This window comes from Nannobrachium achirus (assembly GCF_963921795.1).
Source record: "Nannobrachium achirus genome assembly, chromosome: 14".
NCBI classification, from domain to species: domain Eukaryota; kingdom Metazoa; phylum Chordata; class Actinopteri; order Myctophiformes; family Myctophidae; genus Nannobrachium; species Nannobrachium achirus.
The window spans coordinates 24,345,370-24,370,029 of record NC_137821.1 but is presented as its reverse complement, the minus strand read 5'-3'; the positions used below and the strand labels follow the sequence as shown (position 1 = coordinate 24,370,029).

The following is a 24,660-nucleotide window of genomic DNA, read 5'->3' as shown; positions in this document are numbered from 1 at the left end:
GTAGTAGAGTATGCACTCCAGTATATGATTGCTGATAACAATTGTTAGCCGAAAAAAACAAAAAACATGACGGGGGGGGGGGGGGGGGGGGGGGTCAATATCATCTTTGTTAGTAACTAGTAACTACTTAAGCCATATATACTTTATTGTATGATAAATAGCAAAAATAGCAGATCTAGAAGATCATAACAGGGGAAAACTGAAAGTGGTTAACACAACAAAATTGGGCATTTCTCCAGCTAACTTTATTTATATTAGTAATGTTTGGCCTGTTGTTGGCTGCTCTTAAGTGTTTTAAATAGACCACAATGGAAACAAGCTTAGGCTTTTTTGTGTGTTGATCCACGACTCCACGTTGGATTTTTAATGGTTGCAATGTTTGCTTTTACAGTTGTGTGCGTGCGTGCGTGTGTGTCAGGTGGAGCCTGGCTGAAAAGCCGGCGGGCCAGAGAAGTTGACATGTAGTTTGTTGTAGCCAGATGATTAGAGATGTCCACCTATCGATATATCTAGGGAAATCTAAATTCCATACAGGGCCTAGGAGAACGGTTCTCAAACCTTTTTAGTTTCCATCATAACTCAGAGAGTGTACAAATGGAACCACAAGCCACAAACCACGCTGCGAGCTTGTACATCTGCTATTTTACAAACCTTTCTGAAAACTCTTGAAAGTGTGAGAACATTATTAGTTGAATCGGCCTCAGGTCTTGGTGGGTTAAAAGCTTAACCATAAGGCTCAGCTTGCACAACATGATTTTGAACGTTGAAAAGCCAAAGTAAATAAATGATGTTGTGGTGGTGCTTCAGCACTTCCAGCTGTCTGCAGCTCTTCTAATGGTGTGGGCTGCTAGTCATGTGCTTAAGGTCATCCACTGCCAAGGTCTCTTATGCTTTGGTGCACTTTGCTACTTTGCTCTCGAACCCCGTTCTCTATTTTCTGTTGCCGTCAGGTTTGGAAACCTAATCCTAAGCCACTCTTTTTTACTATTTGCAAAGTGTTGTGAGCTTGTAGATGTGCCATTTTAATTTTAACTAATGAATAAATGGTTTCTGCTGGACAGGGAGTATATACTTTTTAAATTGATTCTTCTATTGGGAGCGGACACTTGTTTATTCAGGCTTTTGGGAAATAGTTTTAGTTTTAGTTTTTTTTCAAAGGCACTATATAAATGAAAAAGTTATTATTATTATCATTATTAGTAAGTATTAAGAGCTACAGTATGCTCTTCTTTCCCATTTCATGAAAAGTTACCATTTTGGACATACTGTACAAGGTTTCCAACCCAGCAACAATGATTTACATAACCAAACGGAGGACAATGAGCGATAACGTTGAAGAAATAATTTCTGTTTACACTTGCTGGCCGAATGGAACGGTCAGGTTGGCATGGTCTTACTGGACAACATTGTGCTGCTCTTGTTCTTGATGAAGTCGTTTCACTCCTCTCTGTTATTCTACCTCACATGCCCTCCTCCTCCTCCTCTCCTCTCAGCATCCTATTCCCAAACATGTCACTTTCTCTCTATTTTACCACCTTGTTTTTCCTGCATCTGTCTATTTCAACACTTGCTATTTCTCTCCATCTGCACGCACGCACACACGCACACCTTTTCCGCCATTTCTTTACGTCTCTATTCTTGTCTGTGTGTGTGTGTGTGTGTGTGTGTGTGTGTGTGTGTGTGTGTGTGTGTGTGTGTGTGTGTGTGTGTGTGTGTGTGTGTGCGTGCGTGCGTGCGTGCGTGCGTGCGTGCGTGTGTGAGCCAGGTGGAGGCTGGCTGGAAAGCCGGCGGGCCAGTGGAGTTGACATGTAGTCTGTTGTAGCCAGATGATTAGAGATCCCACCAGAAGTGAATGCATCCGAAGCTATGGACGAGCTAAGCGATGTCATTTGTAAGCAGGAAAATAAGCACCCGGAAGCCATTTCAATCGTGGCGGGGGACTTTAACCACTGCAACTTGAAATCGGTGTTGCCGCACTTCTACCAGCACGTTAAGTGCCCAACAAGGAAGGTAAGGACGCTGGATCACTGTTATTCCACCATCAAGGATGCCTACAAAGCGGTCCAACGGCCCCACTTTGGGAGATCTGACCACCATGCGGTGCTACTACTACCTGCCTACAAGCAGAGGATGAAGAGCGAGCAACCCAGGGTGAGGTCTGTACAGTGCTGGTCCACAGATAATGTATCTAAACTCCAGGGCTGCTTTGAATCGACAGAATGGTCCATCTTCAAAGACTCAGCCACAAGTTTGGATAACTATGCGGACACTGTCACCAGCTATGTTAAATTCTGTGTGGAGAATTGCATCCCAGCGCGAACCGTTCGCTCCTATCCCAACGAGAAGCCGTGGATGAACCAGGATACTCGTCTGAAGTTGAGGGAGCGCCGAGCCGCTTTTCAATCTGGGGACGAGGAACGGTACAAAAAATCCAGATACGACCTGAGGAGGGCGATCAGAGACGCTAAGAGACAATATAGGGACAAACTGGAGAACAACTATAGTGGCTGTGACGCACGGCGTATGTGGAGAGGGCTGCAGGCGATTACGGATTACAAACCGAAGCCGGCTGTTATTAACACCTCGGACTCTCTACCAGACGAATTGAATAACTTTTTCGCCCGCTTTGAATCTCACAACACGGACCCAGTTACACCGGTGCGGGGTACACCCGGTGCGGTGGAGCTGCAGGTGACACAACGAGATGTGAGTAAAACTTTTAAAAGCGTTGGGACTCATAAGGCGGCCGGTCCTGATGGGATTGCCTCACGTGTCCTTAAGTTGTGTTTTGACCAGCTTTCGGGAGTCTTTACTGACATTTTCAATATGTCCCTGTCATTGTGTGTGGTACCGTTGTGTTTCAAGGAAACCATAATTGTACCCATAGCAAAGAAAAATCCTGTCACCTGTCTTAATGATTATCGCCCTGTGGCTTTGACCTCTGTTCTTATGAAGTGTCTGGAAAAAATGGTTATATCACATATAACGCACATTATCCCTGCCAATACTGATCCATTACAGTTTGCATACTGTGCTAATAGATCAGTCGATGATGCTATTTCTCTCGCACTACACATTGCCTTGAAACATCTGGAGAATAAGAACTCTTATGTCAGACTACTCTTCATAGATTATAGCTCTGCCTTTAACACGATTGTACCATCTAAGCTTGTGTTGAAACTCAGGGGACTTGGTCTGGGCAGTAGTATCTGCAACTGGCTGTTTGACTTTTTGACAGGCAGGCCACAATCTGTACGAATAGGGAACAAGCATTCATCTAAGATATTGACCAGGACTGGAGCGCCCCAGGGCTGTTGCCTCAGTCCCTTGTTGTATAGTCTGTTCACCTATGACTGTGTTGCCAGGTGTGGAAATAATTCTATTCTCAAATTTGCAGATGACACCACGGTTATAGGACTAATATCCAACGATGATGAGAGGGCCTATAGGAGGGAAATTGAAGAGCTAACCCTATGGTGCCAGAATAACAATCTCTCTCTAAATGTTAGTAAAACAAAAGAGATCATCGTTGACTTTAGGAAATCTGAAGTCAATCACAGTCCCGTAACCATAAATGGTTCACCTGTAGACATAGTGGACAGTTTCAAATTCCTGGGTGTTCACATAACAAACTCACTCACATGGTCTCAAAACAGCGAAGGTATCCTTAAGAAAGCGCAGCAGCGACTGTACTTTCTGCGGCGCCTCAGGAGATTTGGCCTAAGCACCAAGGCTCTTGTTAATTTCTATCGCTGTACCATAGAAAGTGTATTGACAGGATGCATAACAGTGTGGTTTGGTAACGTGACTGCTCAAGACAGTAAACAGTTACAGAGAATTGTGAAGAGAGCTGCCAAAATCATTGGCACAGAATTACCACAGCTACACACAATCTATAACACACGCTGTAAGAAAAAGACAGAGAACATCTTAAAGGACAGCTGTCATCCCGCCCATTCCCTGTTCTATCTCCTCCCTTCAAAAAAACGTTACCAGAGCATCAAATCTCACACCACCCGTTTCAGTAATAGTTTTTATGCTCAAGCAATCAGGCTGCTTAACGAAGAGATGGAAGCGAGACGTAGGTAGTCATGTACAATATACGCAGTTTTTAAACTGTACACTGTCACACTGTATGGTTGTTTTGTTGTTTTTTTGGGTTGTCCTGGGTGACCTGTTGTTGTCGTATTGTTTTGTGTGCAATAAGGCTGAGAGTGCTCTTGGCACAAGCATTTCATTGTTTGTCTGTACTTGTATGGATACGCATTTGACTAATAAACCGAACCTGAACCTGAGATGTCCACCTACCGATATGTCTGGGGAAATCTAAATTCAATGCAGCGGCTAGGAGATTGGTTCTCAAACTTGTATTTAATTTCCCTCATAACTCAGAGAGTGTACAAATGGAATCAATTTTACACTGAGTCACAGATCCTTTAAGGGTCCATTTGGTTCCATTTGTACACTCTCTGAGATACAGACCTGTAAGAGTATTTCTACATTGCGGTATCACTACTACTGTACCTGTGTCAGTAGAGAGAAAAGTACTTTTTGCACCACTGATACCCAGGGACGTGCTGGCCATTGGGAAAAGCAGGACAACTCCCGAACGGCCGGTTCATTCCCGGCCGGTCCAGGCCGGCCATTAGGAAACATTTTTAAATAAAATGTCGGCCTTCGTTCCATTTTGGGGGCTGGGCGGCCAACAAAGTAAATCGTCACTGTCGGGCAGAAACCTTGTATCTTCAAGTTTCAAATGTATATATTTTTTCGCATAGCAAAGCCCTGCTTCATCATATAAGGCCTTTGAACAAAAGTAGTTAAAACCATTTTTAAAATGATAAATACAAAACAAACGGTTTTGGACATACAAGGTTTCCACACGACAACGACGATATATAACTAATGTAATTGGCCCACAGGCTTGTCACTTGTCATGATCTGAAATGACAAATCTTTGAGTAGCAGCAGCGCTATAGAGAGAGAACTCTCTCTATAGCGTGCAGTGAGGGCCTCTACAACTCTTTTTCCCGGGCTGAATCAGGGGCCCAGCATGTCCCTGCACTGATACCTCATAACAGGCTGACAGAGCCGGGGGGGGGGGGGGGGAGACGTGTCAGCCTCCGTACACCTTTAAAACAAGCACACACACACACATGCTCTGAGTAGATGACATAACTGCTGTTTGGCTCCAACGTGGTGGATGGACAGACAGACAAAGAGACAGACGGAGCAACACACCAACGCTGGCATCCTTAGAGCCCCCGCTGCTAGTAGAGCTAGAGATGAACTCTGCTGTACGTGTGTGGAATACTGTGGAATACACAGTGCAATATATTCCACACAATGAAAAATGACCTTGTCTGTTGTTGTTATCATCATCAAAACAAAGACAGTGCTACATGCAGCGGTGGTGGAAAGTACATTTACTCAAGTAGTACTTTTTAAGGTACACTTTTGAGGTACTTTTTGCCACCATAGGTCGCAAGTTCACTATGAAAACTGGCACATCTTGTCCGCGTATCTCTGTCTGTAGGTCACGCCTGACACTGTGGTTCCCCTGACACATCACTGTGACATCACAGGTGACATCACCTATGTAAAAGTCCATAAATGGGTATTCCCCAGAATCCCTTTTATGCCCATATATGAAGATCCCTGATGTCATCGATATATATCACTCACTGGCCAGATGGCCAAGACATGGCCCATATCTGTGTGGCTGGTTCAGATAGGGATCTCCATGTATGGGCATAAAAGGGATTGTCGTTGCGATGTCATGGAAACCACTCTTACAGAATCCCTTTTATGCCCATATATGGAGATCCCTGATGTCATCAATATTAAGCCCATATCTAACAGGACTTTATGGGAATGTCCATTATGCCCATATATGAAGGAAGACAGCCCATATCTGTGTGGCTGGTTCAGAGAGGGATCTCCATGTATGGGCATAAAAGGGATGTATCTATACAAGAAATCTCAAAGAGAACACCAGCACTCACGGACAAGTCCATTTAAGGCACTTTTTATTTTAAGTTTAGGTCAAGGTAAGCTGCAGAGCAGCAGCAACGGACGCGTTTCGGAGCTCTCTGCTGAAAAGAAGAATGAAGATGCGAGGATTAGACACCTTTTAGCCTTTATAGAGAACTTAATCTGTATTATTTTTGTTGTTGTTTCAATAGTTTTATTATTTTCTTTTTTCTTTTTTTGCCTTAGTTGGTAAAACCTAAACTGTTCTTTCTATGATGAGGTATTGTGACAAAGTCTTTAACGTTTAATTTTACTTGGCTATTGTTGTCCTTTGCTCGTGTACGTAGCTCTTTCGACAACCTTTCGAGAGAGGGTGGACTTAAATAGAATATTTAGAAGAGAGGATCTCTGTGACTTTCCGTTTAACAGTTAAACACTTAAAAGCCTAACATTATGTTTTTCAGTTGGTTTGTCTTTACCTGTCTTCTCATCAAATTATGAACTTGATTATAGCTATTTTGGCAGACTTAATTCTGTATAAATCTTCTCATCTTTTCTTTCTTGTGTTTTAATACTAATCTGTGGAATGAATAGGCCCTAATATATTTGTTTAGTTGTTACTATAGGATTGGATAAGGTAGACTCATGAAAAAATGTCTTACCTGTATTGAATTTAGTAATTATTTTCTGTTTTTTTATATGCCCTGACTTATGTGTATGGTACCACCACAGCCTCTCTCTGTTGCGATCCCCAACCTCTTTTAATTATTGGCTAAATTAATATTAAGCTTTTCGATTGATACCCCTCTACTGGAACCAACTCAGATTTTTTGTATTTTTGACTATTTGTGTATAATGAATTTTGATGTATTTCTTTAAGACTAAATATCTATTGTATTCGCACTTGACTTAAGTGGGTTGGTAGTTGTTGTTACACGGACAGAGAAAGGTGTCGCTCCTACAGACATTATAAAATGTGACACTGTCTTTTTCCACAACATACAACGCTGAAGAAGGCTAACGCCGAAACGCGTCCGTTGCTGCTGCTCTGCAGCTTACCTTGACCTAAACTTAAAATAAAAAGTGCCTTAAATGGACTTGTCCGTGAGTGCTGGTGTTCTCTTTGAGATTTCTTGTATAGATACGTTTCCCGACCGTGCACCCGGTAAGAAGTTAAGCAATGTTGAAATTAGTTGGAGTCGTGCTCGCACCCATGCTGTAACCATAAAAGGGATGTACTATATACAGTACATGGATATCCATATATGGGTACCAGGGGTCTCCATATATGGGTAACTGGTCTGATATACATCACTGACCTGCCAGATGGCCAAGAATTGGCGCGACCTCTCCCTAGGTTGCATGTCGCCCTGAGGCGTCTTACTAGTTACTTTACTTGAGTATGCCCTATAGACTTTATACTCCACTCCATCTCAGAGGCATATGCTGTACTTTTTTACTCCATAACAATTATTTGAAAACCTTAGTTACTAGTTACTTTGCAGATTTAGACTATACTTCATATATTTTCAAAATTATTTTTGAAAACTTTTAATGGCCTACTTTTACTTTGGTACTGTAACTATATTTTGATGCCAATAATACTTTTATACTTCAGTTAAGTCACATTTTTTAAAACAGGCCTTTTACATGTAACAGAGTATTTTTATAGCAGCGGCATTGATACTTTAACTATAACTTGCAATCTGAGGACTTCTTCAACCACTGTATCACACAGAATCAAAAACGTGTAGCCACCATCACCACCATCATCATCACCGCCATCACCATCATAACAAAGGTACTAGGTAGTGCTGCATGCAGCAACAACAGCAGCAGCCATGCCTCCGGCTAGATCCCAGCAGCGAGGGACAGCCATGTTGAGGACAAAAAGCCATAGGAATGGCAAAACAAACCAATAAATCTCAAGCCGGGACAGAACAGAACACATCACCATTTTGCACCTGTGCTCAGACGCATGCAAGGGAGAGACTCTCCAAACGATATATATTAGCAACATTATGCTAGGAACGTGCTTAAATGACCGTCTGACACACGTCCGTAGGCCGCATTAAGAGTGCTATCATGTCCCCGATATTGTAAGAGCCACAGCATTTAAAGGTCAGTGCTTATCGGGTCTCTTAAAAGCTTGAGCTTTTCAACCATAATCCTCTCTTTCCTTCCCTTCCCTTCTTTTGCACCTCTCTCTCTCTCGCCCCGGGGGAACAGTGAATCTGCATACCTACACTCAGGGCCGCCGATAAGGGGGGGCAAAGGGTACTGTTGTCCCCCCTCCCGGAAAGTGAGGGCCCTGCAGTGGGGGGGGGGGGCATTGAACGGGACTCGGGAGCAGTCTAGTTTGTGTAGGAAAGATTTGAGTGACTGTGAAAGAACTTTCTCCCAAGGTAAGATTAAGACATCATGCTTTATTTAAACCCTATTATATTAAGCCTAAACGGTTGTGCCGCCGTGTAGAACAGTTTTTAACAGTTTTATTACTTTAAAAATGAATAATTTCCTGTGAAAAACCCGTATTTTTCGGCCCGGCCATAGCGCGGGCGGAAAACCGAGGGGGGCCCACGTGGAGGGGGGGCCCAGGTCTTTGATCTTGACCCCCCTCCCAAAAATCTGTACGACGGGCCTGCCTACACTGAATGTCACCCACACACCACCACCGACAACACATGCTGCTAGGAGGAATGAGTCTCCATTTCACTTGCACTCAAAGTGGGGTCTGAGGAACCCCCAGGGGTCCAGGGGACAAGCAACAGTTTAGAGACTTAAGTTAAGCCCCATTTAATTTTTCAGCTATTCTAAAGTAGACCTATACAAGCTCAAATGTGTCACATCGAATGACCTTGTGGATTTTCTACTTCCGACAAATCTTTCTCTTTTGGGGGTCCCCAGGACAAAATATTTTTAGATTCTCAGCCAAAGAATACGTATCAATTTGGGGGTCCTTGAGATGAAAATGTTACACAAGGGGTCTCACGGGATGGCAGTTGCCAACAGTTATTTTATGCATAATTGTCCCCAACTCAGAAGATTAGTTTTGCAACCTGGCATCCCTATTCTGGGCATGTATAGGCATGGCTAGGCGAACAGTTTCAAGCATTTTTCACAGCGATAACCTTTTGCTGCCCCTATTTTCCCCCCTGAAATGCCGCCTCTGGGTCTGGCGACCCCAGAGCGCCACACTTCATCAGCCCGACGCCGCCACTGTTTATTCCCACTCAGGTGTGCAGCTTCTCTGCTCGCGTGGCTTTGCTCCACACCTCCCTTTATTGGATTGGCTCCCGATATGGATGCTGTGCATAACTGAATGTGATGGTGCAAAACATTCCACACACACACACACACACACACACACACACACACACACACACACACACACACACACACACACACACACACACAGACACACACACACACACACACACACACACACACACACACACACACACACACACACACACAGAAAACACAAACACACACATACACGCGCACAGGGGCGTCACAAGGGGAGGGAAAGTGGGACTGAGTTACTAGGGCCCAAGGTGGAGGGGCCCTAGTAACTTTAGCTATTGAAAAACGCTGCGAGCCTGTAGATCTGCTATTTTTGAAAAGCAGTGAAAATGTGTGCAAATCTTTGAATATATGTCTTATTTGTAACTAAAATTTTGCTTCTGGGGGGTCCCCGGAACTAAATATTTTAAGATGGGGGTCTGTGGCCAAATACATATCATCTTCGGGGGTCCTTGACATGAAAACGTTTGAGCACCACTGACATGGAAACATAAGTTTCTTGCACACATTTTCACGATTTTTCAAAAATAGCAGATCTACAAGCTCGCAGCGCGGCACTCGGTGCCGCGCTGTGAGCTTGTAGATCTGCTATTTTTCAATATTTAACATTCATGGGGGGCCCGCAGTGAATCCTTGTACCCAGGGCCCATAATTTGGAATGACGCCCCTGCACGCTGCGCGCACACACACACACACACACACACACACACCGCAGCGCTCGGAGCCAATTACCCTCACAGCCCGGCCGGCCCGGGAACCACATGAAAGTTATGGTTCAATTAGGCGCGAGGGTAAAAATAATCTAATCCATAAATTAGCTAAAGTCAATTAGGACAACTTTCCAATTAAGGACAAATCTGTTACTTGAGGGCACGAGCTATAATGAGGCGGTGGGTGGAGCCATGCTGCGAGCGTGTCCTTGCTTGTTTGTGTCCCCCCGCTTGGCGAGCGCCGCGCTGTGTGACCGCGCCTCTGATATGGAATTACCGCTGCAAATTGAATCTCGTGGCGGGCAAGAGACCCGACCCGTCCTGATCTGGCACCACTGTGTGTGTGCGCGTGCGTGCGTGCGTGCGTGTGTGTGTGTGTGTGTGTGTGTGTGTGTGTGTGTGTGTGTGTGTGTGCAAACGCATGAGGAGTGGGAGGGGCGATGTGCATGTTGTTGCTGTCGGGCAGAAACCTTGTACCTTCATATTTTGACTTTTTTATGTTCTTTACACAAATTAACGGCCTACTTTGTTATACAAGAGTGTGACACAAAAGCAGCGAAAATATCGACAAGCCCACAACGAGTTTTGAGCTACAGTATTTTCACCATGGAGTAACGAAGTCATGACGTGACTCGCTCATCCCCCGGTTCCAAGGAAGTAATTCTCTATGGAGAATAACATTGAGTCATCTTAAAATCGTCTCATATAAGCATTACGGTCCAAAAATAAACAAACGGTCTTTGCGATATTGTCGGCGAGGTGGCTTTGTGTGGTTTATGATAGTCAGTCAAACCGCTGCGATAATTTGTTCATAATTGTAACACAGTTCTTATATGACGCAATATGAAAAAGGTCTATGGGAATTCAGAATGGGGGAAGAAAACCGCGAACCAGGTAGGATGTGTAAAGTACGTCCTTGGACATACAAGGTTTCCACCAAACAACAACAATGTGTCTATTTGTAGATTGGTGTGTCATTAGTGTTTATGGTGCAAAAGAACAGGACTGGCAGAGACTGGCTGTTTGGTAGAGGAGTCTGCAGAGTCTGATCTGGTCTCTTGCTTTGTATTTGAGACAACAAACATGTTATTTTTTTATTATTTTTTTAAAGCTTACCCGTGAATATCCTGGTGGTTTCTTGCACTTTGCATGTCTCCAAAGCATTCATACAGAGTTTTGTTGTTTTCAGTTCAGCACTCACTGACAACAGGTTTGATGCAGCGCATGCATGATGAGCTTCAGCATCACACACTGAATGTGAATCAGAGCCCCACTAAAAGAATGAAGTATTTTGGAATAATAAAAAAAAAACAACAAGCACTCCCTGTAACCCAACACCCCTGCGGGTCTCATCACACTTCATTGTACGGCGAATAGCGGAAATGGCTTCAACAGGGGGTCCGGGACCCCTAGGGGGTCCTCAGGGTTACTGCAGGGGGGCCGCGAAATCCTTGTGTGATAAGATAATTATTTTAAATGAACAATTGAACCCTCGCATCCCTATACTCTGAGAAGAACTACAGCCAAAAATAGCAGATCTACAAGCTCTCAACGCCTCACGCTGCGAGGCGTTGAGAGCTTGTAGATCGGCTATTTTAGGCAAATAGGTTTGGTGTAGAGGTAAAAAAGAGCAGAACAAGTACAGAGTGAAAGGTCAAGTTTACTAAGCACCGACGATTTATGATTTTAAGTGGTTAAGTGTCAAACAAGTCTATGAATCTATCTATGAAATTGATGAGAATCTCCATCACACATTTATAAAATATGTAGTGGGGGGTCCCTGCTTCATCTCTCTCTCAACTAAGGGGTCCTTGGCCTGAAAACGTTGAAGACCCCTGCTTTATAATATAAAGACAGTTTAGAAAATGTACATGCCCTGATATATTTATTTTTGGCCTATAATGACATAGCCAGAAATATAGGCACGCCAGGTTGAAAAACATACATTACTTGCCTGCCTTGACTGATACTCAAAGCCTCCCATTGTAGAAAGACCTTCATCTGAGCCCAGAGCCCAGAGAGAGGCTTTTAACGTGACCCCCTGTCACCTGGGTTCCCCACTACGGCTTTGTACGCTCCGTCGCAACCCTCGACCTCCCCCTAACCCCCCCGCGGTGGGTTCTCTTCTCACCTCAGCATGTGGTGACCCTGGTCTCGGTAAGGTGTGATGTCCAGGGAGACCTCCTCCCACGTCTTGGAGATGCCCTCCAGGTCCTGTGTGATAATCAAAGCCAAGAAGGAGAGCGTTACCAGACGTATTATGACACGAGTTCACCGGATAGCAGGCCAGTGGAGAGGGAGAGAGATTACAGTTTCTGCACTTTTAGATTCCGGCGATATCATTTACATTTACACTCTGCTCCTTCCAAAGCCGCTCGATGCGGTCTACCACTCAGCCCTCCGGTTTATAACTGGAGATGGTTTCCTTACACATCACTGCAGCTAAATTGGCCTTCCAAGAATAAATAAGAGTGAAAATGAAATGAGAGTGATCCGTCTCTATTCTTTGCCTCTTTTGTACCAGGAGCCTGACAGTCTGCCTTTATGATGATCTTAAGAACAGTGTAGTGCGGTAAAAACTGCACGAGCTTACATTAGTCAGGGAACTGATCTTTACTTCTCCTGTATGAGAATGTTTTTTAGAAGTGATAGCAGCATTGCAGTGACGTCGCCTCTGTTGTGCTCTCTGTCCCTAAAGCTCTGTTCACAGTGGCAGATACAAACAATATACTAAAGATATAAAGCAGCACATCTATCGCAGAGTTGCTGTTTAATTGTTGCATAACGAGCTCATTGACGAAGTGTGTGTTGGACAAGCAAGAAAAATATAAAGGAACATTTATCCTGGGGAACAGTGTCCCAATACAAGCTGGAATGTGTGTGGCAAGATAAGTTGAGTGGATATAGAACACTTTGTCGTTTTGTCACTTTTTAGCTGAAGTTGACTTAGATTTGTAGCTTTGTAGCCGTTTTTACTTTTGTAGCAGCTACAAACTACGGGTGTAGCTTTGCATCTTCATGTCGCTGGCTTCCATTGAAAACGAATGGTGGACTTTGTATCTGGCAGGCATGAACGCAACATATAACTCCTCGCCCCCGTGTTCCCTTCGCAGCTTGACTCGGCAGTGAACCGTGGCGGGGTCCGGGGGAAACCATCCCGTCCCATCTTGACGCTGTGACTGGCGCACACACCTCTGGTTTCCCTGAGGCCGCCTGCCGTTCACACACTAAATCTGTGTTGATGGAAGCTCTGCGAGCAGCCGGCAGGGCCGGGCAGCCAGGGCTCTGGGGCAGGGAGAGGGAGGGGGGGGGGGGGGGGGGGGGCGGTGATGTTGTGTGTGTGGGGTTTGAACCCGGCTGACAGGCAGACAGACAGACAGCCGGGCAGCCTCGGCACGCTGGCAGGGGGAAACCAGTGGTGTAAAGTAACTAAGTACCTTTACTTAAGTACTGATTTTTTTTTCTTTTTTTTTTTGTATTTGTACTTTCCTTTGAGAATTTTCAATTTCCATTACTTTTACTTCTACACCACTACACCTCGGATCCATATATTGTACTCCACTACATTTATTTGAAAACTTTAGTTAGTTACTTTGCAGGTATTATTACCAGTAAGACGCCCTAAGGGCGAGAGGCGACCGAGGTTTGCGCTGAGATATTAATCTGGCTGGTCGATCGCGTCATCATTGTGATGTCAGAACGGGTCAGCTACATCCATATCTGGAGTCCGTGAGGTCAGATGTAGAGGTATTTGCCAGCTCCATGAACTGTATGGAGATGTCTTTGCCATATATAGTATGAAGTGAGGTTCATTCATTAACCACTTTAGCCCTAGTTTATGCCTAGGCTATTTGAAAATAGCCGATCTACAAGTTCACAACGCGTCGCGATGAACTTGTAGATATGCTATTTTCCAACATTTTGAAATTTAACTTTTGGAACATTTTGATGCCAACACTTTCAGACTTTTACTCAAGTACATTTCAAATTCCCGACTTTTACTTGTAACAGAGTATTTCTACATAGCAGTACTGATACTTTAACTGAAATAAAATATGTGAGTACTTTTCCCACTACTGGCTTGACAGGCAGACAGACAGACAGACAGACAGCCGGGCAGCCTCGGGACACTGGCAGGGGAAACAGAGGTGCAGGCAAGCAGTAAGTCACATATAAAGCCCTCTTGCTCCCCCCCTCTCCATCCCAGTGGCCTCACTCCCAGGCCCAGGCGCTGGTCTGGAGGAAATTAAGTCTTGTCTCCATTTCCCCCTCCCAACGCCTGCCTGCCCGCCCCTTAGACCTCATCCGCGACCAGGCCCCATGGAGAACCGTCGGAGGGTATAAGCTGATGAGCTGCCCGCCAGAGGCTATACGCTTGGCTGTGGGCTGGGAGGGCCGCGGCCGCGAAAGGCCCCGACGACGCAGCTACTTAACCCCTCTGCGTCCCCCCGCTAACTGCCCTTTACCTGGAATGATTACCACATGCACCCCCCAGCACCTGGCAGCCATTCATCATTCCCAGCAGCCAACCACGCGCTTTGATACGCCGATACGCCTTTTAATGGCGTATGTATGAGGTCCAGAGCTCTCTCTCACTCACACACACACACACACACACACACACACACACACACACACACACACACACACACACACACACACACACACACACACACACACACACACACACACACACACACACACACACACACGTGCGCACACAAAGTGTGTATTTATATACTTGTGAGGACATCAACATTTTAGGACAGCTTTGAAAATAGCTGAAATAGCCAAATTCCTTTATATTAGAAAAAATAGCTTATCTACAAACTCAGAACGCGTAGTTTCCGATGCATGACACTGTTGCACAACTACGTACGAATCAGGCGTATAGCTAGAAGCCTAACCCATAAACCTAATATCTAATATTAATCCTTATCGGAAACTTTTTTCTCACCATTTTGCTTGTCAGACAAGGAAAATGGTCCAGTGTTGATTTATTTCTCAAGTTCTATAAAGCTTGTGGGTCCTCATGAGTATAGTAAAACAAGTGTACGTACACACACACACACACACACACACACACACACACACACACACACACACACACACACACACACACACACACACACACACACACACACACACACACACACAGAAGAATTCAGGGTTGTTGGGGTGAATACAATTTGAAAGGATATCCAGTCAGAACTCTGACCCCGTGTAACCATAACAAGATTCTCATATGACTGACCCTGGAGAAGCACACTGTACCCGGAGATGGCGAGGGGTCAAATGAATAACTTAGCCGTGGAGAATGTGAACACTAATGGTGATGACCTGGTGAAAGGGCTGGAGGAGGAGGGGGGGGGGAGTCAGACAGTGAGAAGGGAGGTGAGGAAATTTGTAAGCCATTTGTAGGTGGGAGTTTGGGAATAGTTTGATTTAAATAGTTTTTAAAGGATTATATGTTGTTGTTTTTCTTTTTCTTTTTGTGTTTGATTTCAGTTGAGTTTTACTTTGTTTTGCGACGGCAAATATGTGATTTTAGTTTTAGAAATTGATTACCTGTATTTCGTTTTAGGCTTCTTTAGGTATTATGAGGAAGGCCTTGGTTTATAGAACCTGAAAAAAAGATAGATAGATGCTGGAAGACGATTTTAGCTGCAATTCTGTTTTGTTTTATTTGTTTTCTGTTTTAGTAGTAGTACATTGTCTGTTTTTTTTTTACTTTTTTCCAACTGTAGTTTTGAAAAAAGTTTCTGTTCTCTGTTCTGTATTCCTTTGGATAGTTTTAGTTTTAGTTGACTATACAGTAATACCTAGAGGAGCTGGGACAAAACACAGGCTTCACTTCCCAGCAGGCAAGAGGAAAAACAGCAGGCAGTAACAGAGCAGATGTGCACTTATGTACATGACGTCTTGTAGACAAAAAAATAAAAATAATAAAGAACAGAAAAAGATCAGGAGACAGGTGGGGGGGAAGAGAGGAAGGGAGACAGAGAGAGAGAGAGAGAGAGAGAGAGAGAGAGAGAGAGAGAGACTAGAGCAGGGGTCTTAAACAGGGGGTCCGGGACCCCTAGGGGGTCCTCAGATTTACTACAGGGGGTCCTCCAAAATCTTTGTGTGATAGAAACTTTTTTTCTCCTTTTTCTATATTAACCACTTGAACCGTAGCGTCCATATTTGGAGAACTTTAGCCAAACATAGCAGATCAACAAGCTCACAACGCCACGCAGCGCGAGGCGTTGTGAGCTTGTAGATCTGCTATTTTTGGTTTGGTGTAGAGTGGAAAAAGAGTAGACTAAGTACAGAGTGAAAGGTCAAGTTTATTAAGTATTGACGGTTCAAGTGGTTAAATATCTGAAATCACACATTGACATGAATCCAAAAGACACTGATGATTGTGCTGTCAAACAATGAAACTACATGGAATCTATGAAAAGGTTGTGGGGGTCCCTGCTTCATCTCTCTCTCAACCAAGGGGTCCTTGGCCTGAAAACGTTGAAGACCCCTGGACTAGAGTCAGACAGAGAGAGAGAGAGAGAGAGAGAGTCCAGACAGAGCCAGCTGAGTGGCAGCCAGTGGTCCAGAGGGACAGACAGACAGACAGACCTGTTCGATGGTGAGCTCCTTGCTGGCGGAGGTGGAGATCTCCAGGAGGGTGTCAGTGTGCTGGTCCAGGCCCAGAGCCATCAGCCTCTCCAGGGTCAGCGTCTGCTCAAAGGGGCTCTGCAGCTCCTGGCCCACCTGCTGCCAGTGTCTGCACAACACACAGGACAGTACAGTACAGCAGTGGTTTCGCAACAATGTCAAGGAGCCGAATATTCCACATTTCGTTAATGTAAGAGCCATTTCATTTCTCATTGTGATTGTAGATTGGCTATTTTCTGATTTAGTTTGAAACTGTATGTCATTTGATTTCATTACTAGACAGTAGACACAGGTGTTTTTATTTGATTATTATTGCTTGCTTGTTTATTCTTAATTCATAGAGATGCTCTATTGGATGATTCGTAGGTCAGGCTATCATGACCTTAACCTTTAAGTGGGGCAGGCTAGTGTGCATGCAGGCTATATACTGTAAGCTCAGTCTCAGTCTCATCAATGTTGCTTATTGTGAGAAGCTGTGCATGGAGAGCACATCAGTTTTTACCATGATGTTGTACATGATGTACATGTTTGTTTGTTTGTTATTTTGAAGTTTAAGTTAAAGTCAACTAAAAGACATTGTGCGTCAGAACTGAAACTTCTTTATGCGCACGTTTTGGAGTGTGTTCAAGAACAGCACCTACAGTAAAAAAAAAAAAAAAAAAAAAAAGGAAAAGAAGCAATGTGAGCTTGTAGATCTGCTATATTTATGCTATATTAACTCATTTTGCTGGGGATGCCCTGGAATCCCCAGCCCAAGGTCCCTTCAAGGACCTTGGGGTCCCCGGACCCCACTTTGATAATGAAAACCACAGCAGTATGGTACATACTGTACAGTAGAGAAAGGCATAGTAAAAAAACAGAACCACTTAAGACTTAAAATTCAAAAATAGCTTAAAATAGCCAATCTACGCCAAGATCTGCTATCTGCTATCAACTCTCAGAGGTAGAGTTGCCGTCTTAGAGGGTTCCCAGTTCGATCCCAGGCTCCCCCAGAGTTAGTGAAGAAAAGTCCTTGAGCAAGACTCTGAACCCCTAGTTGCTCCCGGTGAGCAGGTTGGTGCCAAAATGATGGTTTCCTCCACCATCGGTGTATGAATGTGTGTGTGTGAATGGGTGACTGTAATGCACAAATTATCTCTGTAAAGCGCCTTGGATAAAGGCACTATATAAATGCACCATTCACCATTTACCATTTATTTTGGCAAATTTGAAAATTTCAAAAATGGATGATTTTTTAAATGGAAATTTTGGTAACTTGTTCTACCAGGTGAAGTAAGCAATTTACCCCGAGTGAGAGGACATTATGCTCTGATAATGTCCTGTGTTAGGGTGTTATCGGACGAGGCGAAGCCGAGTCCGATAACACCCTAACACAGGACATTATCAGAGCATAATGTCCGACCCCGAGTGGTAAATAGCTTTTCTACCACTTTTTCCCTTATACATGAAAGAAAACACATAGTTGTAACTTGCAAGGATCTTAAGTTACAATCATTATTGCCTATAAAACTTCCGCGAGACAGCAGATAGTTCCACCAACAACATCTTCTACTCACCAACAGATGGCGCCAACTCCATACTAATCCATGCGTCTAGCTTACAGCTAAGCTAATGTCAGTTAAAAGCACCGTTCCGGCCGTAAATAGAGGCTGTTCGCTTCCAGAAAGGCATAGGTTCAGAGAAAAGGGGCTTTAAAGTTGGCGGATTGCATTGGATCCAAATAAATCGGCGACGATAGTACGCACGTTAGTAAACATAGGACCGCTGCGACCTTCATTTGTTGGTTGGGGGAAAGGTGTTCCGACTACCTCCTGAAGTCCCCGGATGTACACTGAGGCGCATTGATCTCGGACAAGTCCGCACACAACTTTGCGGCAGTTGTCCTCTCATAACCTCCGGAATTTAGCCAATCAGAATCCAGTATTTGAACACGTGACTCGAAAAAGTGGTAGAAATGTGGTTAATGACTTCCACACAGGGAGTATATATGTTACAGTTTGTTTGAGGTACCAGTAAGATTGGGACCAGAGCGCTTGTTTTAGTTCACCTTATGGGCCGTCCCTGGAAGAAGCCAATGTCATTGGGGAGCTGCTCAGTGGTAAAGCATTTGACTGCATTGGTCCGACGTCTCATTGTTCCTCCATTGTTCCCACTAGTCCCACGCTGGTGAATGCTAACCTGGTGAATGCTACTATGCCTAAACCTAACCCTAATCCTAACATCAGTAAAACTATGCCTAAACCTAACCTTAACCCTAACCTCAGTAAAACTATGCCTAAACCTAACCCTAATCCTAACCTCAGTAAAACTATTCCTAAATCTATAACCCCATAGGACTAATTATGGGTAGTTCCCCGAAGGAGGCAGCACTTGCTCCACCTTGTGCCCAATCTCTCAATATTACTGAATCTCAAAAACACAGTGACATAGACAAGTATGAAACCTGTAACTATCAATGCTGTGTATTGTTATCCTGCCCCCATCCCCACCCACCCACACACACAAATAATCAAAGAGTGCAGAAGTAGGCCATCTGTGGACAGCAGCACACAGATATGAATAGAGAGATATGTGGGCACACACATGACAGATGCATGGCTGCACCGCCAGCTCCCTGACGGAGTGTCATTAGCACACTGACGGGTGTAAGTGACAGCTGGCACTGAAGGGGGAGAAGATGGAGGGGTGGGACCGGGATTGGGTGGGACGGGGACGGGGGGGGGGGGGGGGGGGGGGGGGGGTGGGGGTGGGGGAACTGTGCCAGCTATCACCCTCTGGCTGTTCTCCAGCATTTTAATCAAAGCAACACTCCCTCTCGCTAGGCAAGCCCTTGGAGACCCAGGTACCTTAGACACACTTGACACCGAGCGCAAGGCACACGCGTGCCACGTTGTCTAATACGAGCCGAAGCTGTATGCCTGCCAACCATGTTTCCCTGTCATTACCCACATCAACAACCACAGATCACCCACGTGTGGCACAGGGGTTCTCAATCATATTTCACGTCAGGGGACACTCCAAATTGAAACTCTCATTTGAAATGATTTGTAACTAGGGGCACCCATAGAGACAATTTGTGCTGTTGAAAATGTTATGTTAATGTTCCAATATTTAGCATAAAATGGTCTTTAAGTGGTTAAACTTATATTGACGCTAGGGCATTAACCAAAAAGTCGACAAGTCGACTCACACCAGAGAAAGTCAAAAAAAAAAAAAAGAAAAAATATTTTGTCATCATTATCTTTGCTCCATGTGTACGTGTGTACAGCATTCAAACCATAGGATTGCTTATTATCAAGGAAAGAATGGTTCTCTCCTTTTCCAACTGTGTTTTCTCAATGGAATTGAGCACAGCGTTTCGGATTTTGTCACTATGCTTAGTAAAACAGACCTGATTTGCCCTGTACTTGATGAGTTATTTTTCCATCTACAGTACGGCCAACTCTCTTAAAAAATTGCAGATCTACAAGCTCACAACGCATCACGTTGTGATTCTTGGTGAACCTTCCCCACAGAATAGGAATGCTGGGGTGGTTAAACATCAAGTATAAAGTTATTTTTAGTTAGTTCAGATGGAAATGGATATTTCTCCAATATGATGTAAGATTCTAAAAATAGTGTAATTTAGGGGGTGCCGTGGATGAGAAAGTTATTTACAGGGGTGCCCTGAGTCAAAAAAGTTTTAAAACCGCTGCACTATAGCGGTTACAATGCACCTAGCAAGGAAACAACTATTTTCCCACAGGCTCCGCTACGTTTTGTAATCCTCCAGTTTATTTTCATTTCTTCTCCCAGAGGACAGAGGGCCTGAGGTAGGGGTCGTTCAGAAGGTGACATAACGTGACGATATGACCTCTAACACCGTCGGGCCAGCCGTTCACACAGCCCACCTTTTGGCTCCTGGTCAAAACGAGTAATCCTGCAGAGCCGAACCCTGGCTGTACTGTTGGACATGTCCCTACCAATTTGGATGACGTGGGACGGGACAGGAAAGAACAGATCACAGGTTCTCAAAGTGGGGTCCGGCGACCCTAGGGGTCCTTGGGCTATATTGTGACGAGTTGTGAGATCTGCTATTATCGATGGAGTCCGTGGCACAAAAAAAAAAAAGAAAAAACATTTGTACATACATAATTTGGGTGGTCCTCGACATGAAAATGTTTGAAAAGCACCGTTCTAGAAACGGCTGAGAAAGTGGATGGTTTTTGTAAGAAAAAAAAAAGTTATGTTCTTTTGGTGCCTATCGTCTTTTCTTCGGTTTTTAAGTGTTTTATTTTCGTAGAGGAGGAAGCGCTTGCATTCCTGGGTGGCGGTGGCGCCAGCCATTGGCTTGAGGACATGGGTGCGGGTGGGGGGGCAGGACGTATAGCGTACACACAGTCAGACACTGATGAGAGGAAATTAGGCTGAAGGGAGGAAGACCTTGGAGAGATCCACATGGGAACATAGCTGACTGGACTGTATACGGTAACGAGCCCATGCTATAGGAGCGCGCAGAATGTCCGTTTTAGTCATTTGCCAGATGGTCCCGTCATCTCCTTAATGACACGCTTTCTGAACCCCGGGCCGCGGTGTTTGAAGTGAGGAGAGGGGACTTTCAACACCAGATCTGAGGCAAAGTGGATAAGAAGAGGCATTTTCTGCCCTGTTGAGGTTGGAGCCAATAAACTGTGTGTGTGTGTGTGTGTGGAGAGAGAGCAGGGGCGTCACAAGGGGGGGAAAGTGGGACTGAGTTACTAGGGCCCAAAGTGGAGGGGCCCTAATTATTTTATACTTTAGCTATTGAAAAATAGCAGATCTACAAGCTCACAGCACGGCACCGAGTGCCGCGTTGCGAGCTTGTAGATCTGCTATTTTTGAAAAGTCGTGAAAATAGGGTCCGTGGGCCAAAGACATATCATTTTGGGGGTCCTTCACATGAAAAGGTTTGAGCACCACTTACATAGAAACATAGGTTTTTCAAAAGACTTGCACAAATGTTCAAGACTTTTAAAAATAGCAGATCTACAAGCTCGCAGCGCGACACTCGGTGCCGCGCTGTGAGCTTGTATATCTGCTATGTGTCAATAGTTAAAGCACAAAATAACGCGTAATAATGCGTTCCCAGTCTAAATGGGTTAAACCCCCTCCCCCTATGAAGAACATTCATGGGGGGCCCGCAGTGAATCCTTGTACCCAGGGCCCAGAACTTGGTGCGACACCCCTGGGAGAGAGTTTTTTTCTTTTCTTTTTGGAGTGCGAGAGGGATGGGTTTGATGAAAGGGGAAAGTCCATTTTATACACGGATAGGCTAGATGCGGTTACCTGTCTCTCATGGCAAGGTTCCTGAGGTCCGTAATGACTGGGATGGTCATCTTGAACTGCTCAATCTTGTTCCTGGAGAAATCCACTATCTCCCACTGCTTGTCCTGTGTGTCGTCAAGCAAAAAAAGAAATGCAGACCATTACGACCGAGGGCCAGGAACGTGCTGGCCATTGGGAAAAGCGGGACAACTCCCGAACGGCCGGTTCATTCCTGGCCGGTCCAGGCCGGCCATTAGGAAAAAATTAAAAATTAAATGTCGGCCTTCGTTCCATTTTGGGGGCTGGGCGGCCAACAAAGTAAATCGTCACTGTCGGGCAGAAACCTCATATCTCCAAGTTTCAAATTGGAGATATGAGGAACAACAACGCCTCGCACCGCAAGGCGTTGTGTGCTTGTAGATCGTCTGTTTTCACTAGTTTAAATAATTTTTAAAATGATAAATACAAAACAAACGGTTTTGGTCATACAAGGTTTCCACCCGACAACGACAAAATATAACTCATGTACAGTAATTGGCCCACTGGCTTGTCACTTGTCATGATCTGAAATGGCAAATCTTTGAGTAGCAGCAGCGCTATAGAGAGAGATCTCTCTCTATAGCGCGCAATGAGGGCCTCTCCTACTCTTTTTCCCGGGCTGAATCAGGGGCCCAGCACGTCCCTGCCCGGGGCCATCATCTACATGCTACGGCACCTAAGAGGGCTATTTTGAAGGAAATTGTGGGCACTTTTACGATGCCATTACCAAAATCCTGCACACTTTGGGGAGGACCATCATCACATATCTTTTTTTACTGCAGTGCCGCCACAGATTACATTTCAGGAAAAGAAAGAAAAAAATATATCTCTATAAGCTAAAAAAATATTTCCAATGATCTCCCCTAGTGCGCCGGGGACTCGGTTTGCTTTCATCACAAAGTGTGCTTTTTGCCGTTCTTTAACGTGGATACGATCAAAACGTAGCGCCTGTGATGCACAGCACCGCGAATGGATTTGTTTCGGTATTAAGTATTTATTTACAAAGCAGGAGAACATAGACACGGTAAAGACACATGTAAACAGTAAATAATTAATTAAAGGAAGCAGGCATAAGGAGAGCAAATACAAGCTAAGCTTGTACAGAAACGCTCTCCCAACTTAATTGGACAGTTTATTATGCACGCACGCACGCACACATGCACGCACACAACCACGCATGCAAGCACGCACACACACACACGCACATGCACACGCACACACACACACACACACACACACACACACACACAGTATATATTGAGCAGAAACCTTGTATCTCCATATTGCACCATTTTATGTTTTTACCACTTAAACGATATGTTCATATCATACAACAATGTCACACGGTAAATGTAGTAAATAGAGGATATTTACTCGCAACCCATAAAAATTGGTCCACCACAACACACTGTTTGGGAAACACAAGCATTAGAACACAAGTTCTGTTTTTCCCCCCTATATCATGAAAAAAGCAACTGTTTTGGACATACAAGGTTTCCACCCGACAGTGATGATAATGTCAACCTGATTCATGTCTGCAATTAAAAAAAAAAAACGAACAAAAAAAAACACTGCAGTGTGATTGTAAGAGTGTAGCAGACACTGGGCTCTATTATGATCCAGGTCTTATGCCTTAACTTCTTTGCCTTTTTTTTTACTATTTTGAAAAACATTTTTAAATACTTCAAATGCTGATCTACATCTGCACGTTGTGAGCTTGCAGATCAGCTATTTGAAATACTAGAAGCTGGCGACCTGGCCAACTCGGGAACGATGTAAATAGGGAATGAATGCCCCGCCCTTTAATGCAAATCCCATTATACTGTTGTCATAGGACCCGTTTTGACCATCTGTGTCCATTTATGCCCATATATGGAGATATCTGTATCTGTCTGTCTGTCGGCGTCCATTTTATGTCCATATATGGAGATCACTGCAGATATAGTTCTGGGTCCATTTTATGCCCATATATGGAGTTATCTGTCTATCTGCGTCCATTTTATGCCCATATATGGAGATCTCTGTATCTGTCTGTCTGTGTCCCCTTTATCCCCATTATGGAGATCTCTGTATCTGTCTGTGCCTCCGACTGTGTTGCAGACACATGTGCTGGTTCCCCCTTTAATGCAAACCCCATTATACCTGTTGTCATAGGACCCGTTTTGACCATCTGTTTGCCTGTGTCCATTTATGCCCATATATGGAGTATCTGTCTGTGCCTCCGACTGTGTTGCAGACACAGTGCCGTTTCCCCCTTTAATGCAAACCCCATTATACCTGTTGTCATAGGACCCGTTTTGACCATCTGTTTGCCTGTGTCCATTTATGCCCATATATGGAGATATCTGTATCTGTCTGTCTGCATCCACTTTATGCCCATAATGCAAACCCCATTATACCTGTTGTCATAGGACCCGTTTTGACCATCTGTTTGCCTGTGTCCATTTATGCCCATATATGGAGTATCTGTCTGTGCCTCCGACTGTGTTGCAGACACAGTGCCGTTTCCCCCTTTAATGCAAACCCCATTATACCTGTTGTCATAGGACCCGTTTTGACCATCTGTTTGCCTGTGTCCATTTATGCCCATATATGGAGATATCTGTATCTGTCTGTCTGCGTCCACTTTATGCCCATGGAGATCTTTGACCATCTGTTTGCCTGTGTCCATTTATGTCCATATATGGAGATATAT

At 44.4% G+C, this 24,660-nt stretch overlaps 1 protein-coding gene across 1 annotated transcript in view; it reads right to left on the bottom strand.

Moving 5' to 3' along the window:
* Window positions 1–24,660, bottom strand: part of dnah2 (dynein, axonemal, heavy chain 2) — a gene marked incomplete at both ends in the record, with an annotated part of 552,347 nt that overhangs the window by 313,116 nt on the left and 214,571 nt on the right. The window contains 3 exon segments of the mRNA XM_080741500.1: window positions 12,121–12,203; window positions 16,605–16,752; window positions 21,948–22,051. Coding sequence (XP_080597626.1) covers window positions 12,121–12,203; window positions 16,605–16,752; window positions 21,948–22,051 — 335 coding nt within the window.